The 18194-nt window shown below is 47.9% G+C and overlaps 1 protein-coding gene across 4 annotated transcripts in view; it reads left to right on the plus strand.

Annotated features, from left to right (window-relative positions):
• The first annotated feature begins 4536 nt into the window (after positions 1-4536).
• LOC129708531 (F-actin-uncapping protein LRRC16A-like) overlaps positions 4537-18194 on the plus strand; it is a 301981-nt gene continuing 288323 nt past the window's right edge. For 2 of the 4 annotated variants that reach the window (XM_055654335.1, XM_055654351.1), the window contains exons 1-2: positions 4537-4942; positions 7341-7438. In XM_055654335.1, the coding sequence (XP_055510310.1) occupies positions 4903-4942; positions 7341-7438 (138 nt within the window). In that variant the 5' untranslated portion in view covers positions 4537-4902. The remainder of the gene's footprint in view (positions 4943-7340; positions 7439-18194) is intronic. The other 2 variants (XM_055654347.1, XM_055654341.1) reach the window with 1 other exon arrangement.

An 18194-nucleotide genomic window follows, 5' to 3' on the forward strand; every position in this document is an offset into this window, starting at 1 on the left:
GGACATGGGGAGAAGGCAGGAACAGGGTACTGATTGTGGATGATCAGCCATGATCACATTGAATGGCGGTGCTGGCTTGAAGGGCCGAATGGCCTGCTCCTGCACATATTGTTTAGATTCAGATTCAGATTCAGATTCAATTTTAATTGTCATTGTCAGTGTACAGTACAGAGACAACGAAATGCATTTAGCATCTCCCTTGAAGAGCGACATAGCAAACGATTTGAATAAAAAATAAATAATAAGTGTCCGGGGGGGGGGGGGGGGGGGGGGGGGGGGGGGGGGGGGGGGTGATTGGCAGTCACCGAGGTACGTTGTTTAGCAGAGTGACAGCCGCCGGAAAGAAGCTGTTCCTCGACCTGCTGGTTCGGCAACGGAGAGACCTGTAGCGCCTCCCGGATGGTAGGAGGGTAAACAGTCCATGGTTGGGGTGAGAGCAGTCCTTGGCGATGCTGAGCGCCCTCCGCAGACAGCGCTTGCTTTGGACAGACTCAATGGAGGGGAGCGTGGAACCGGTGATGCGTTGGGCAATTTTCACCACCCTCTGCAGTGCCTTCCGGTCGGAGACAGAGCAGTTGCCATACCATACTGTGATGCAGTTGGTAAGGATGCTCTCGATGGTGCAGCGGTAGAAGTTCACCAGGATCTGATTGTCTATCCCCATACCGAAGATAGGCACAAAGTGAACTTAAACCAACAATGGGCCATAGTGGGCTCCACACTTCCGTGGTGATCCTTTGCTGGCCCTGCTTTTGTCTGGGCTATTCTTACCTCCAGTTCCCACCCCTCTATTTTCAGTTTGAAGAAGGGTCCCGACCAGAAACGTCACCCATTCTTTTTTGGTCTGGAGATGATGCCTGACCCACTGTGTTACTCCAGCACTCTGTGTCGTTCTTCAGCAAAGAACAGGGATAGGGTCATATAGTGTGGAAACAGGCCCTTCAGCCCAACGTGCCCACGCCGACCAAGATGCCCCATTTGCATTGATCTCACCTGCCCACGTTTGCCCCCTATCCCTCTCAACCTGTCCTATCCATGTACCTGTCCAAGGATCTTTTAGATGTTATTATGGCACCTGCAGTATCTTTCCAAACCTGTGGGGACTGTGGGTGGAAGGAGACAGGAAAGGGGGCAGAAGGAAAAGAGAGTCGTAGCATTGGGGAGAATGTGTGCACACTGGGATAAAGAGGGAGTAGAGGGGCGGCACGGTGGCGCAGCGGTAGAGTTGCTGCCTGACAGCGCCAGAGACCCGGGTTCCATGCCGACTACGGATGCTGTCTGTACGGAGTTTGTATTTTCTCCCCGTGACCTCGTGGGTTTTCTCAGAGATATACAATAGACAATAGGTGCAGGAGTAGGCCATTCGGCCCTTTGAGCCAGCACCGCCATTCACTGTGATCATGGCTGATCATCCACAATCAGTACTCTGTTCCTGCCTTCTCCCCATATCCCCTGACTCCGCTATAAGTTGCGAAACGGTGATTTAGTCCCCATACGAACCGGCATGCCGATATGGGGGTCTAAATCACCGCAAACCGCAACGTTCCAAATGATGGCGATCCAGAAAAACCCACTCGCAAGCTGATTTAAATGGCCATTAATTTACAGGTATTAAACATTAAATTCCTTCCATTTGGCCTATAAATCCATGACAATGAGATTTAAAAATTATGTTATATTGTGAATTCTTGTGTGAATGTTATGTGGACACTTAGGCTATTTAAAAATGTTAATCTATTCTTAAGAAATTGATAGATGTTTAGATCTAGTAATTGAATTTTGTAATTAGCTACAATTAGGTAACTAACTAATTATATGCTTTAATTTCAAGTAATCTAAGTAAGATTGTTTCATATTTGTTTCAGATTGCTTCAATCTATAATAACTGGAAATTTCTTTTAGTTCTCTTAATTTTTAAGAAAGTTATGGCCATTTGACTGTCCTCGATCACAGCTTTTGTGTTAAGTCAATGGAAAAGCAATGGGGAACAAGATGCTAATTTCAGAGTATGAAAATTGCCATAACTTTTTTAATACTGAAGATATGAAAGTGAATTAGGTGACAAATTAAACTTATTTTTATGCTTTATCTGATGGGATAAATTACAGACTTGATTTTTTAAATCTTAAAATTTTGTAACATTGCTAAGTATAGGAGCAAAGAGGTCCTTCTGCAGTTGTACAGGGCCTTAGTGAGACCACACCTGGAGTATTGTGTGCAGTTTTGGTCTCCAAATTTGAGGAAGGACATTCGTGCTATTGAGGGAGTGCAGCGTAGGTTCATGAGGTTAATTCCCGGGATGGCGGGACTGTCATATGTTGATAGAATAGAGCGACTTGGCATGTATACTCTAATTTAGAAGGATGAGGGGGTATCTTATTGAAACATATAAGATTATTAAGGGGTTGGACACGCTAGAGGCAGGAAACATGTTCTCGATTTTGGGGGAGTCCAGAACCAGTGGCCACAATTTAAGAATAAGGGGTAAGCCATTTAGAACGGAGATGAGGAAAAGCTTTCACCTAGAGAGTTGTGAATCTGTGGAATTCTCTGCCTCGGAAGGTAATGGGAGCCAATTCTCTGGATGCTTTCAATAGATGGAACTCGTAAAGATAGCAGAGTCAGGGGATATGCGGAGAAGGCAAGAACGGGGTACTGATTGTGGATGAACAGCCATGATCACAGTGAATGACGGCGCTGGCTCAAAGGGCCGAATGGCCTACTGCAACTATTGTCTATTGTCTCCATTGTATGTAGGTACACACGCCAGGTCTAACCAGTCAGCGGAAAAACAATACGTGATCATCACAATCGACCCATTGTACTTTTACAGATACAGGATAAAGGGAATAACGTTTTGTGCGGTTTTGAACATTCCTTGTTCCAGGCGCACACTAACCCAATCCCATAACTCTATCTCCACGACATTATCGACTGCATTAGAGCTGCATCCACCACCCATGCAGAACTCGTTGATTTCATTACTTTACCATTAACATCCTCTCTGCACTCAAATTCACTTGAAACATGGACAACAGGTGCAGGAGTAGGCCATTCGGCCCTTTGGGCCAGCACTGCCATTCAATATGATCATGGCTGATCATCCACAACAGTACCCCGTTCCTGCTTTTTCCCCATATCCCTAGTTTCCTTTATCCCTAAGAACTAAATCTAACTCTCTCTTGAAAACTTGGACCATCTCGGACATCTCTCTCCCCTTTCTTGATCTCTGTATCTCCAACAAGGGTGACAGACTATCAACTGACGTCTGCTACAAACCTACCGCCTCCCACAGTTATCTGGACTACACTTGCCCTCATCCTGCCTCTTGCAAAGACACTGTCCCCTACTCCCAATACCTCCGACTACACGGCATCTGCTATCGAGATGAGACTCGTCATTTTGGGGCATCCGAGATGTCCTCTTTCTTTAGTGAACACCTTCCGCTGCTGCCGCTGGGAAGCCGAGGCCGGAACCTCGCTGGTCTGAGGTGGAGCCTCGCTGGTCTGAGGTGGTGTATAAACTACCCAAGTGAAATAAACGTCACCCATTCCTTCTCTCCATATTTCGCTTGGGTAATTTGCATCCCAGCGGTATGAACATTTACTTCTCCAATTTCAGGTAGTCCCTGCTTTCTCCTTCTCTTGTTTCACCTTCTTTCCCCTCCCCTTCCCAGCTCTCCCTCAGCCCACTGTCTACGCCTCTTCCTTTCTCTTCCCCCCAACCAACCCCCCATCCCCCCACATCAGTCTGAAGAAAGGTCTCGACCCGAAACGTCGCCTATTTCCTTCGCTCCATAGATGCTGCCTCACCGCTGAGTTTCTCTAGCATTCTTGTCTACCTTCGATTGTCCAGCACCTGCAGTTCCTTCTTAAACATTGAATGGCGGCTGGAAGGGCCGAATGGCCTACTCCTGCACTGATTGTCTATTATCACCCATTCCTTCTCTTCAGATATGCTGGCAGTCCTGCTGAGTTACTCCAGCTTGCCGTGTCTATCCTCCCTCGGTTTGTCTTGTCCGTACCCCACTCCCCCACCGCAAGAAGGAATGCATGGACAAGGTGCTGCAGGGGAGGTGTGTATTCAGTAGGTGGCGGTGTCAGCCTTCTGGAGCAGGCGGGTTCCAGCAGATGCAGTGATTTGCAGAGACGCCTCTTTGTATCAGCGAGTGAGTGAGTGAATGCGAGCGGCTTTGGAGGGGGCTGGAGGTTACGGCCCGCACTCGACCCTGGGACTAGAGCCGGCGTCTCGTCCCTGCCTCCTGCACCCAGCTAGCTGCTGCCCGCCTGTGGGACCCGCCGAGTGGGGTGGACTGGAAGGAAGGAAGGGAGGGAAAGATTCGAGCGAAGGATTGAGAGGGAGGTGGGTTTGTTGGAGAGAGAGAAAGAGAGAGAGAGAGAGAGAAGAGAGAGGAAAGAATAGAATAGAACCGAGGCAACGTGAGACAGTGGAGAGGGGAGGGGAGGGAAGAACCGAGACATTGAGATAGTTGAAGGAGAGGGGAGGAGAGGGGAGGGGAAGAGAGGAGAGGGCAGGGCAGGAGAGGAGAGGGCAGGGCAGGAGAGGGGAGCAGGACGGAGACACTGTGAGATAGTGGAGAGGGGAGGGCAAGAGAGGGAAGGGGAGGGGAGGCAGGAGAGGAAGGAGAGGAGAGGAAATAACCGAGGCTCTGTGAGATTGTGGAGTGGGGAGGAGTAGAGGAGAGAGGGAAGGGGAGAGGAGAGGAGAACCGAGGCACTGCAAGCGAGAGGACAGCAGCACTGCGAGGGAGAGGAGAGGCTACATTGTGGACGCGCAAGGGGAGGGAAGCAGATTGCAACATCGGAGGATGTAACCAAGAGTGTGTGTGTGTGTGATCGGCTCGGAACCCCTGCAATCGCCGTTTCCCCCTTCCTCGAAACCATGACTGAAGACGCCTCTGAGATCCCCAGAGAGCTGCTTGGTAAGGACAGGGATTTAAATCCCGGGATTTACACTGGAGGCGGGGAGACAGAGACAGAGAGGGGTTAATGCAGGGAACTGCAGATGCTTGAAGCAAAGTGGACGGGGGAGGTGCGGATGGGGAGAAGCAATTTTGCAATTGCATCTATAATATATTTTTAATTGGGTGGCTCGTGTCCATGAAATACAATTTGAAGGGAAAAGTGGAGAGGGAGAGGGAGAGGGAGGGGTGGGGGGCGATCTATCTGGACTGGGAAAGCAAATCTGCAATTGTAACAGAAAAGAACTGCAGATGCTGGTTTAAATCGAAGGTAGACACACAAAATGCTGGAGTAACTCAGAGGGACAGGCAGCATCTCATTGGGTATCTTTATGGCTGAGATAGATAGATTCTTGATTAGTGTGGGTGTCGGGGGTTACGGGGAGAAGGCAGGAGAATGGGGTTAGGAGGGAGAGACAGATCAGCCATGGCGAAGTAGACATGATGGGCCGAATGGTCTAATTTTGCTTCTATCGCATATGAACATATTTTACTTTTGTTGTTAGTTGGCTTAAATACAAATAAGTTAATTTTCGTCCTTCTGCAGAGTGGAATGGGTTTGCGATAAGTTTATCCTGTATTACATACGTGTGTTATAAGGTCATAAGTGATTGGAGCAGAATTAGGCCATTCGGCCCATCTAGTCTACTCTGCCATTCAATCATGGCTGATCTATCTCTCCCTCCTAACCCCATTCTCCTGCCTTCTCCCCGTAACCCCTGACACCCACACTAATCAAGAATCTATCTATCTCTGCCTTAAAAGTATCCACTGACTTGACCTCCACTGCCGTCTGTGGCAAAGAATTCCACAGATTCACCACCCTCTGACTAAAGAAATTCTTCCTCATCTCCTTTCTAAAGGAACGCTCGTCCTTTAGTTCTGTGGCTGCGACCTCTAGTCCTAGGCTCTCACACTTGGGCGGCACGGTGGCACAACAGTAGAGTTGCTGCCTTACAGTGCCGGAGACCCGGGTTCGATCCCGACTCCTGGTGCTGTCTGTACGGAGTCTGTACGTTCTCCCCGTGACCAGCGTGGGTTTTCTCCGAGATCTTCGGTTTCCTCCCACACTCCAAAGACGTGCAGGTTTGTAGGTTAATTGGCTCGGTGTAAATGTAAAATTGTCCCTAGCGTGTGTAGGATGGTGTTAATGTGCGGGGATCGCCGGTCGGTATAGACTCAGTGGGCCGAAGGTTTCTAGGTTTTCTCTCTCTAAACATCAGCCACGCTGATATCTCCCACTCCCTCCTTGTTAATTAAAATAAAACATTTTGATATTTTACTTGGATTTGCCATGTAATATTTCGGAACCTTGGATTTACCGCTGTTGCCGATTAAAGGAGGCACTAGCGAGTTTGCTTACAACACGCAAGCGTGCGCGTTTGATCACCAAGGTCACGACATCCAAAATGAGCCACTTTTTAATAAAACCATAATATCAGTCAGTCAGGGTATTGAGTATAGAAGTTGGGAGGTCATGTTGCAGTTGCATAAGACGTCAATGAGGCCGCATTTAGAATATTGTGTTCAGTTCTGGGCACCGTGTCACAGGAAAGATGTTGTCAAGCTGGAGAGGATACAGAGAAGATTTACGAGGATGTTGTCTGAGCTATAGGGAGAGATTGAGTAAGCTGGGACTCTATTCCTAGGAGCGCAGGAGGATGAGGGGGTTGATCTTATAGAGGTGCATAAAATCATGATAGGAATAGCTCGGGTAGATGCACAGAGTATCTTGCCAAGAGTAGGGAATCTCTTCAAGGACTAGAGGACATAGGTTTAAGGTGAAAGGGAAAAGATTTAATAGGAATCTGAAGGGTAATGTTTTTGCACAAAGGGTGGTCGGTGTATGGAACGAGCTGCCAGAGGAGGTAGTTGAGGCTGGGACTATGCCAACGTTTAAGAAACAGTTAGACAGGTACATGGATCGGACAGGTTTGGAGGGATACGGGCCAAACGCAGGCAGGTGGGTCTAGTGTAGATGGGACATGTTGGCTGGTGTGGGCAAGTTGGGCCGAAGTCTCTGTTTCCACACTGTATCACTCTGTGTCTCTGTGATTGTGTCTCTGTGATTCTGTGACTCTGTGACTGTGACTCTGTGTTTGTGTCTCTGTGTTTGTGACTCTGTACAATACAATACAATACAATTTATTTGTCATGACTGTGTCTCTGTGACTGTGTCTCTGTGACTGTGTCTCTGTGACTGTGTCTCTGTGACTGTGTCTCTGTGACTGTATCTCTCTGTGACTTGTGCCTCTGTGCCTGTGCCTCTGTGACTGTGTCTCTGTGTCTGTGCCTCTGTGACTCTGTGTCTCTGTGACTGTCTCTGTAACTCTGTGACACTCATGTCTCTCTTTTGCAGAGAGCATCAGGGATGTTATTGGCAGGAAGGTTAAAATCTTCTTGAAGAAGAAGGTGAAGCTGGAAATTAAAGGGGACAAGGTGGAGAACAAAGTTTTGGTGAGTAGTGAACAATCCATTTGCAAAATTGGTGAAAGATGCTTCGAAGCACCTCGCGGATCAAAGGTTGATGATGGAAATACTGTGAAACTGACGGGTAACGAGGCGGAAGTGTAACTGCGCGCTAATGCGGCTTGTTCTATGTCTGTAGTGACAGAATAGAGTGATAAATATCCTTGCACCATTTGGCTGAAGCATTTTGTAAAACAATACATATGTCAAATAACAGGTCAAGAAGAGTTGGTTTTGTCTTTTTACACTGTTATTGTTTGTTTTATGTGTGTATAGTGTGAGTGTGTGTGTGTATAAATATGTATTGTGCGCGCACGCACGCACACACACACACACACACACACACACACACACACACACACACACACAGTCTTGACCCGAAATGTCACCCATTCCTTCTCTCCGGAGATGCTGCCTGTCACGCTGAGTTACTCCAGCATTATCTTCTTATATTTATTGGCCAAGTTTATTCACATACAAGGAATTTGCCTTGGTGCTCCACCCACATGTGACAACATGACATACAGTGATAATTAGGAATGACGCATAAAATATTAAATATTAATAATAGAACATTATTGATTAAACATGTGAATTAAATAAAATACCAGGGGGAAAGGCTACAGATTTTATATATATATATATGTATTTATGTATGTGTGCGTGTGTGTGTGTGTGTGTATACACACACGCACACACAAAATGCTGGAGCAACTCAGCGGAACAGGCAGCATCTCTGGAGAGAAGGAATGGGTGACGTTCGGGTAGATATAACGGTATACATATATTGAACTTTAATTTATTATATTGTACTATGATGACATATTCTGTTGTGCTGCTGCAAGTAAGAATGCCATTGTTGTGTTTGGGACATATGACAATAAAACACTCTTGACCCCTGTTATGGTAAAAATGTTGTCAAGCTGGAAAAGAAGCAGGAAATATTTACCAGGTATCTTCAATTGGACTTTACATTGCACTCGATTATTCACGTTATTCCCTTTACACTGTGTGAATGGCTTGATTGTAGTCATGTGTTGTCTTTCCGCCGACTGGTCAGCACGTGGCACAAGCTTTTCACTGTACCTCGGTACACGTGACAATAAACTCAACTCAAATGTTCCCGTCAGAAATTAAAACATTCTACCTTGTGCCCACATTTGTTATTACTCCTCATACGTGCAGGCAAGCGGGCATAGACCTTAACACATCCTGAATGGAAAATAAATAAAATACTGGATGGTATCGAGGTACAAGAACTGACAGGACAGTGATTGCCTTCCAAGCTGAGCCAACAAGGCATTGCGGGTGTGTCAGCTCCACAAAGCCCAGGGCTTCAACATAACATAGAAACATAGAAAATAGGTGTAGGAGTAGGAGTAGGCCGGAGCACCCGGAGAAAACCCACGTGGCACTCCGTACAGGCAGCACTTGCAGTCAGGATCGAACCCGGGTCTCTGGCGCTGGGAGGCAGCAACTCTGCCGTTGTGCCACCAGTCACTCGACAGGTGTAATAGCTCGCAGGCTACTTATATGGTAATAAATAAGTATAAGGTAATAAATAATAAATATAGGGCTCTTAAAGATAGCGGATGTGATAGTGGCTGATCAACCCCAATCAGTACCCCGTTCCTGTCTTCCCCCATATCCCCTGACTCCGCTATTTTTAAGAGCCATATCCAGCTCTCTCTTGAAAGTATCCAGAGAACCGGCCTCCACCACCCTCTGAGGTAGATAATTCCACACTCACAACTCTCTGTGTGAAAAAGTGTTTCCTTGAATCCGTTCTAAATGGTTTACCCCTTATTCTTAAACTGTGGCCCCTGGTTCTGGACTCCCCCAACATCGGGAACATGTTTCCTCCCTCTAGCGTGTCCAAACCCTTAATAATTTTATATGTTTCCATAAGATCCCCTCTCATCTTTCTAAACTCCAGAGTATACAAGCCCAGCCGTTCTCTCAGCATATGACAATCCCGTCATCCCGGGAATTAGCCCTGTGAACTCCCTCAATAGCAAGAATGTCCTTCCACAAATTAAGGGACCAAAACTGCACACAATACTCCAGGTGTGGTCTCACTAGGGCCCTGTACAACTGCAGAAGGACCTCTTTGGTCCTGTACTCTTGTTATGAAGGCCAACATGCCATTTGTTTTCTTCAGGCACTGCCTGCTGTACCTGCATGCTTACTTTCATTGACTGATGAACAAGGACCCCCAGATCCCGTTGTACTTCCCCTTTTCCCAATTTGACAACATTTAGATAATAATCCGCCTTCCTGTTTTTGCCACCTGCTTTTATTCTGAGGATGTGCCCTGTGGATCAGGACTTTCCCATCACTGGGATCATCCTCTCCACATCTACCCTATCTTAGGCCTTTCAGTATCTGGTGGACTTCACTGAGATCCCCATTCATTCTTCTAAACTCCAGCGAGTACAGACCCAGAGCCGTCAAAAGCTCCTCATATGTTAACCCAATAATCCCGGGATCATTCTCGTAAACTGCCTCTGGCCTACATGATCGATGTTGTTAGACACTAAATACCAGAGTAACTCCGTTGCACAGGCAGCGTCTCTGGAGAGAAAGGACTGTCGACATTTCAGGTTGAGACCCTTCTTCAGACTCAGGAGAGAGGGAGACACAGAGGAATGGAAGGGTGAGGTGTGAAAATGAAACATCAAATGGGACAAAGGTCAAGAAAAATGTAGAATAGATCATTGTTATCTTGGGGAAGCTGACAACGAAGCATGCAAAGATAAAATTTAATCAGGAGGACAGCCAGACTGGTCGGAGTACTAGGATGGGGGAGGGATGGAGAGAGAGAAGGGTTACTTGGTTAGAAAAGATAATGTTCATACCGCTGTGTTGTAAGCTGCCCAAGCGAAATATCAGGTGCTGTTCCTCTGATTAGTTTAGAGATACAGTGCGGAAAGAGGCCCTTCAGCCCACCGAGCCTGCACCGACCAGCGATCCTCACAGATTAACACAATCCTACACGCACTAGGGACAATTTACACCTACACCAAGCCAATGAACCTACATAGTGTACCTGCACGTCTTTAGAGTGTGGGAGGAAACCGAAGATCTCGGAGAAAACCCCACACAGGTCATGAGGAGAACGTACGATCTCCGTTCAGACAGCACCCGCAGTCGGGATCGAACCCAGGTCTCCGGCGTTGCAAGCGCTGTAAGGCAGCAACTCTACCGCTACGCCACCGTGACTGTCCTATTGTTATTGATGTTATTGATTTCACCATAGCCTAAAAAACATGAACTTCCTCCCATCACAACTGTCTGAAACTACTGACACTTCATAACAACGCTTTTAAAATTCCACTTTCATATTTTAACCCTTGCATTTGCTGGCTGCTGTTCATTAGTCAAAGTGATCTTTTCAATCAGGGATCATTGATACGCTGACCTTCTTATCCAATGATCGCAAGGCCTGTAGTGGATCTTAACTTTGTGATGAGAACTTGGGTTGTCTACCTTGTGGTACCAAATATAGTTGGATTGCCTTTGTATTCAATGTTTAGTTTAGAGATGCAGCGTGAAAACAGGCACTTTGGCCCACCGAGTCTGACCAGCGATCCCCGCACACCAACACTATCCTACACACCAGGGACAATTTACAACTTTTTCCGATGCTATGTTGAGCATTTGATTGAAGTCTTTGTCACAGTGTGGAAACAAGCCCTTCGGCCCAACTTGCCAACACCGACCAACATGCCCCATCTACACTAGTCCCACCTGCCTGCGTTTGGTCCATATCCCTCCAAGCCTGTCCTATCCATGTACCTAAATGCTTCTTAAACGTTGCGATAGTACCTGCCTCAACAACCTCCTCTGGAAGCTCATTCCAGACACCCACCACACTTTGTGTAAAATAAAGATACCCCTCAGATTCCTATTAAATCTTTCACTCCTTGCCTTAATCCCATGTCCTCCAGCTCTAGATTCCTCTTACTCTGGGCAAAAGACCTAGTGCATCTACCTGATCTCTGATCTATTCCTCCCAAGATTTTGTACTCTCTAAGATCGCCCCTCATCCTCCTGCGCTCCAAGGAATAATGTCCCTGCCTGCTCAACCTCTCCCTATAATATCTCTGGCCCTCGAGTCCTGGCAATATCCTCGTAAATCTTCCCTGCACCCTTTTCCAGCTTGACACCATCCTTTCTGAAAGCATGGTGCCCAGAACTGAACCACAATATTCTCAATGCGGCCTCTCCAACGTTTCATACGACTGCAACAAAACCTCCCAACTTCTATGCTCAATAGGTACAGAAAAATGCTGGAGAAACTCAGCGAGTGCAGCAGCATCTATGGAGCGAAGGAAATAGGCAACGTTTCGGCCTGAAACGTTGTTTATTTCCTTCGCTCCATAGATGTTGCTGCACCCGCTGAGTTTCTCCAGCATTTTTCTGTACCTTCGATTTTCCAGCATCTGCAGTTCTATCTTAAACAATTCTATGCTCAATGCTCTTGTCTGATAAGCACCACTTTATCTACCTGTGACGCCACTGTGTACAAATCATTACATTTTATTTGTTTGCTGTTCTGTGGGAAATTGTGTAGAGATCAGTGGTTGGCGCTGACTCGGTTGGCCGAAGGGCCTGTTTCCGTGCTGTATCTCTAAACTAAACTAAACTTAAGTAAACTCTTGAACTGCTACTGTTCCAAATGTTACTCATTGCACTTCTGATGCTTTTCACGTATCTGTTCTGAAATCAGGAAGCAGCCCTGCAAAATCACACCACAACACGAACAGGAACCTTCCAGTTACTGGACTGCAAGGAATGTTTGCACGTTTCTAGTGTTTGGGGTGAGGGGGGGGGGGGGGGGGGGGGGGGGGGGGGAGAGAGAGATCGAGTCCTAGTTTGGGTGCCACTGAGGCTACTGTTCGGTTCAGTTCAGTTTATTGTCACGTGTACCGAAGTGCAGTGAAAAGCTTTTGTTGCACACCATCCAGTCAGCAGAAAGACAATACATGATTACATTCGAGCCCAAGAGGTTGAGTGCAGGAGCAAAGCTGTCCTTCTGCAGTTGTACAGGGCTCTAGTGAGACCACACCTGGAGTATTGTGTGTAGTTTTGGTCCCCAAATTTGAGGAAGGAAATTCTTGCTATCAAGAGCGGAACTCACTATCAAAACATGGAGGGGACGGGAGACACAATTTTTTGGCAGCCATGCGCACATGCGCACACTCACACACATGCGCGAGGCTTCGGAGGCTCAATCCAGCGCTAAAAGTGGAGATTTTAAAATCGGGATTACAAAAACTTGGGGGGGGGGGGGATGTCCCCCACCTCTCAAAATATGGGAGGGACGTGTCCCCTCTGCCCCCCTCCCCCCTCCCGGTTTTTCCTCCCCTGCTTGCTATTGAGGGAGTGCAGCGTAGGTTCACGAGGTTAATTCCTGGGATGGCGGGACTGTCATATGTTGAAAGAATGGAGCTACTGGGATTGTATACACTGGAATTTAGAAAGATGAAAGAGAATCTTATTGAAACATTATTAAGTGATTGGACACACTAGAGGCAGGAAACATGTTCCCGATGTTGGGGGAGTCCAGAACATGAGGCCACAGTTTAAGAATAAGGGGTAGGCCATTTAGAACGGAAAACCTCAGAAGGCAGTGGAGGCCAATTCTCTGGTTGCTTTCAAGAGAGAGTTAGTTAGCGCTCTTAAAGATAGCGGAGTCAGAGGATATGGGGAGAAGGCAGGAATGGGGTGCTGGTTAAGGATGATCAGCCATGATCACAGTGAATGGCGGTGCTGGCTCGAAGGGCCAAATGGCCTACTCCTGCACCTATTGTCTATACTGTACCCAGGTTCACACGTAACAATAAAGTATCATCATCATATATTGGCGGCACGGTGGTGCAGCGGTATAGTTGCTGCCTCACAGCGCCAGAGACCCGGGTTCGATCATGACTACGGGTGCTGTCTGTACGAAGTTTGTACGTTCTCTCCGTGACCCGCGTGGGTTTTCACAGGCTCACCACTCTCTGTGAGAAAAAGTGTTTCCTCGTCTCCATTCTAAATGGCTTAGTCCTTATTCTTAAATTGTGGCCCCTGGTTCTGGACTCCCCCAACATCAGGAACATGTTTCCTGTCTCTAGCGTGTCCAAACCCTTAACAATCTTATATGTTTCAATGATATATCCTCTCATCCTTCTAAACTCCAGAGTGTACAAGCCCAGCTGCTCCATTCTCTCAGCATGTGACAGTCCCGCCATCCCGGGAATTTACCTTGTAAACCTACGCTGCACTCCCTCAATAGCAAGAATGTCCTTCCTCAAATTAGGCGGGTGATGGGGAGAAGGCAGGAGAATGGGGTTGAGATGGAGAGATAGATTAGCCACGATTGAATGGCGGAGTAGACTTGATGGGCCGAATGGCCTAATTCTGCTCCTATAACTTATGTTCTGCATCTTTATTGCAGATACCTACATAAAACAGGCTTAAAGACTGTTCATTGAGCTGCAGCCTACAAATGCCACGCAACAATCAACCTGCATTGTTCCCAGATTGCAGGAACCAATTATTTAATCATTACACCCAGTCATAAGGTGATTAAAAAAAATCCTCTGTGCAATGCTGAGCCAAACAGAATTACAATTATGTTTTCCTTACATTGTTTTGGTGGTTTAAGACGCCACAGGGACAGAAACTTTGACGCAGAATTTTAAATTAACAGAAGACTGTGATGGGATCGGAAGGAACTGCAGATGCTGGTTTACACCGAAGCTGGGCACAAAATGCTGGAGAAAACTCCAGCAGGTCAGGCAGCCTCTTTCAGTTTAGTCCAGAGATACAGTGCAGAAACAGGCCCACCGAGCCTGCACCGACCAGCGATCCCTGCACATTAACACTATCCTACACACACTGGGGACCCTCAGATCTCACTGTACTTCCCCTTTTTCCCAATTTGACAGCGTTCAAGTAATAATCTGACTTCCTGTTTTTGCCACCAAAGTGGATAACCTCACAGTTATCCACATTAAACTGCATCTGCCATGCATCTGCCCACTCACCCAACCCGCGTCACCCTGCATCCTCATAGCATCCTCCTCACAGTTCACACTGCCACCCAGCTTTGTGTCATCTGCAAATTTGCTAATGTTACTTTGAATCACTTCATCTAAATCATTGATGTATATTGTAAATAGATGTGGTCCCAGCACCGAGCCTTGTGGTACCTCACTAGTCACTGCCTGCCATTCTGAAAGGGACCCGTTAATCCCTACTCGTTGTTTCCTGTCTGCCAACCAATTTTCTATCCATGTCAGCACTCTACCCCCAATACCATGTGCACTAATCTCCTATGTGGGGCTTTCTGTAGTTCTGCAGTTTTGCATACAATCAGGTCAAATCATACCACAGATGAGCACAATCATAAAAAGTACAAAAGTGCAATGTGTGTAGTGTATGTGGTCTTCAACGGTTCAGAACACAAAGTTCTTAAGAGCGCAGTCTTGTCTTGGCCTCAAAGGCCCGTTGTCACGGTGGCGCAGCGGTAGAGTTGCTGCCTTACAGCGTCAGGGACTCGGGTTCGATCCTGACCACAGGTGCTGTCTGTACAGAGTTTGTACGTTCTGACAAGCTCCGTACAGGCAGCACCCCTATTCGGGATCGAACCCGGGTCTCTGGTGCTGCAAGGCAGCAACTATACCGCTGCGCCACCCAGCCCCCATTAAATGTACTCTTGTGGTGACATTTTTGGCCGACTGTTTATTTTCTCCATGTTTTAATTTATTTTTAATAATAATGCAAGTATCTAACTCAGGTTGGCGCGGTGGCGCAGCGGTAGAGTTGCTGCCTTGCAGTGTTTGCAGCACCAGTTCGAACCCGACCACGGGTGCCGTCTGTACGGAGTGTGTACCTTCTCCCCGTGACCGCCTGGGTTTTCTCTGAGATCTTCGGTTTCCTCCCACATTCCGAAGAGGCACAGTTTTGTAGGTTAATTGGCTTGGTGTAAGTGTGAATTGTCCCTTGTGTGTGTAGGCCAGTGTTAGTGAGCGGGCGTCGCTGGTCAGTGTGGGCTCGGTGGGACGAAGGGCCTAGAAACATAGAAACATAGAAATTAGGTGCAGGAGTAGGCCATTCAGCCCTTCGAGCCTGCATCGCCATTCAATATGATCATGGCTGATCAACCAACTCAGTATCCCGCACCTGCCTTCTCTCCATACCCCCTGATCCCCTTAGCCACAAGGGCCACATCTAACTCCCTCTTAAATATAGCCAATGAACTGGCCTCAACTACCCTCTGTGGCAGAGAGTTCCAGAGATTCACCACTCTCTGTGCGAAAAAAGACTTTCTAGCATCTCGGTTTTAAAGGATTTTCCCCCTTATCCTTAAGCTTTCAGACCCCTTGTCCTGGACTTCCCTAACATCGGGAACAATCTTCCTGCATCTAGCCTGTCCAACCCCTTAAGAATTTTGTAAGTTTCTATAAGATCCCCTCTCAATCTTCTAAATTCTAGAGAGAGTATAAAGTGAGTCTATCCAGTCTTTTAGTCATAAGACAGTCCTGACAGAGAGGAATCAGTCTGGTGAACCGACTCTGCACTCCCTCTATGGCAATAAGTCCTTCCTCAGATTTGGGGCCTGTTTCCGTGCTGTATCTCTAAACTAAACTAAAAGTTGTTCTGAGCCTAATTTGTCACCGTGGGCTATGTCTGCAGTTTTTCTGCATTCCACTAACCAAAGTTCCTATAGCTATAGGATCTTTGCCACTAACTGCACCCACACAGCTACTTGTGTACTTGCAGCAGCTGGCTGTCGGCAGTGATCAATGCCCATGATTCAGTACATAGGACAGGGAGTGTTTTTGGACTTTAGACTTGTCTAGCATGCATTAACTTATAGTTGGTTTTGCAGTAGGAATTTCAGCTGGTTATTTGGCACTACAAAGACTGTGGGAGAGAGGGGGGGATGGGAGGGAGCAAGAGAGAGAGATGGGAGGAGAGAGGAGGAAAGAGATAAGGAGAGCAGGACAGGGAATGGAGAGAGAGAGAGAGAGAGAGAGAGAGAGAGAGGCAGTGGACTGGATTAGCTGACCAATGAAAACCTTGAGCTATATTATTCGCAGGTGGAAATCTTTAGTTTTAGACAATAGGTGCAGGAGTAGGACATTCGGCCCTTCGAGCCAGCACCACCATTCAATCTGATCATGGCTGATCATCCCCAAAACTGCACACAATACTCCAGATGTGGTCTCACCATGGCCCTGTACAACTGCAGATGGACCTCTTTGCTCCTATACTTTGTTTTTGAAATACAGCACGGACACTAGCCCTCCGTGTCCACGCCGACCATCGATCACCCCCCCTCAAAGCCCTGGTTCACACCAGTTCTCTGTTATCCCACTTTCTCCTTAAATCCCTACACACATGAGGGGCGATTTGCAGAGGGCCAATTAACCTGCAGTCCCGCACGTCCTTTGGGATGTGGGAGGAAACTGGAGCACCTGGAGGAAACCCACGAGGTCATGGGGAGAACGGGCAAACTCCGCGCAGACAGAACCCGAGGTCAGGACTCTGGTGCTGTGAGGCAGCAGCTCTACCTGCTGCACCTCTGTGCCAATAGATTGAGAAGAGTTCAATGGAGCAGGGGGAATAGGATTTCATGAAGACCATGGCCGTTTTAGATCCTGCCTTTGGTAAACCAGGCTGGGTTAATCAGTAAACTAACTTCCTGCTGCAGGAGGGATGTTGTCAAGCTGGAAAGGGTGCGGGGAAGATTTACGAGTATGTTACAATACAATACAATACAACGGTTTATTTGTCACATTGCACAAAAAGTGCAAGTGAAATGATACGTCAGCAGCGATACAATGATAAAGGGCACACACAAAAACACAATAAATTTTTAACATAAACATCCACCACAGCATTCATCACTGTGGTGGAAGGCACACAATTTGGCCAGTCCTCCTCCATTTCCCCCCGTGGTCGGGACCTCAACCCTCCGCAGCCGTTGCTGCGGGCGTCCAGATGGTAAAAGGACAAGGTACAAGTCCAGGTAAGTCCAGAGTCGGCTCCTCCCCACCGGAGACCGCGGCTTTTAGTTGGTGTAGGCCGCAGGCCGGCGGCCGAAGATTTAAAGTTCCCTCCACGTCGCAGCCGTAAGCACCGCAGTCTGCAGGGCCGGCGGTCGAAGCTCCCCTCCAGGGGTGATGTTAAGTCCATACCGGACCCGCGGTAGAAGTTGGCCGCGGGCCGGCGGTGGAAGCTTCTTCTTCCCCCCGGGTCCCCCACGAGGGATCCCGGGCTGTAGACGCCGCGCCAGCTGGAGCTGTGCAGACCGCGGCTTCAGGCTGCCGTCTGCTGCGGGCCAACGGAACGGAGCGCTCCCCTCCAGCGAGCCCCAGCTCCGTGCTGACAGTCCACGCTGCACCCGCCGCCGGAGCACCGCGCCCCGGGCGCGTCTCCGGGAGAGGCCGCGCCGATCCTCGCTGTTAGGCCACGGGGGAGGCGACCTTGAAAATGTCGCCTCTCCATGGAGGAGGCGGCCGAAACGGTTTCCCCCTTACCACCCCCCACACAAAACACACTAAGAAACACTAAAAACAGACTTTAAGACATACTAAAAAAATAAAAAAAGTTGAAAAAGACTAACACGCTGTTGACAGGGCTGCTGCCAGTGCAGCGCCCCCACCGGGACTGTTGCCAGGACTCGAGGGCCTGAGCTATAGGGAGAGGTTGTGGCAGGTTTAACTTTAATCCTTAGAGCGCAGGT

The sequence above is a fragment of the Leucoraja erinacea genome, chromosome 2, assembly GCF_028641065.1.
Source record: "Leucoraja erinacea ecotype New England chromosome 2, Leri_hhj_1, whole genome shotgun sequence".
Lineage (NCBI taxonomy): Eukaryota > Metazoa > Chordata > Chondrichthyes > Rajiformes > Rajidae > Leucoraja > Leucoraja erinaceus.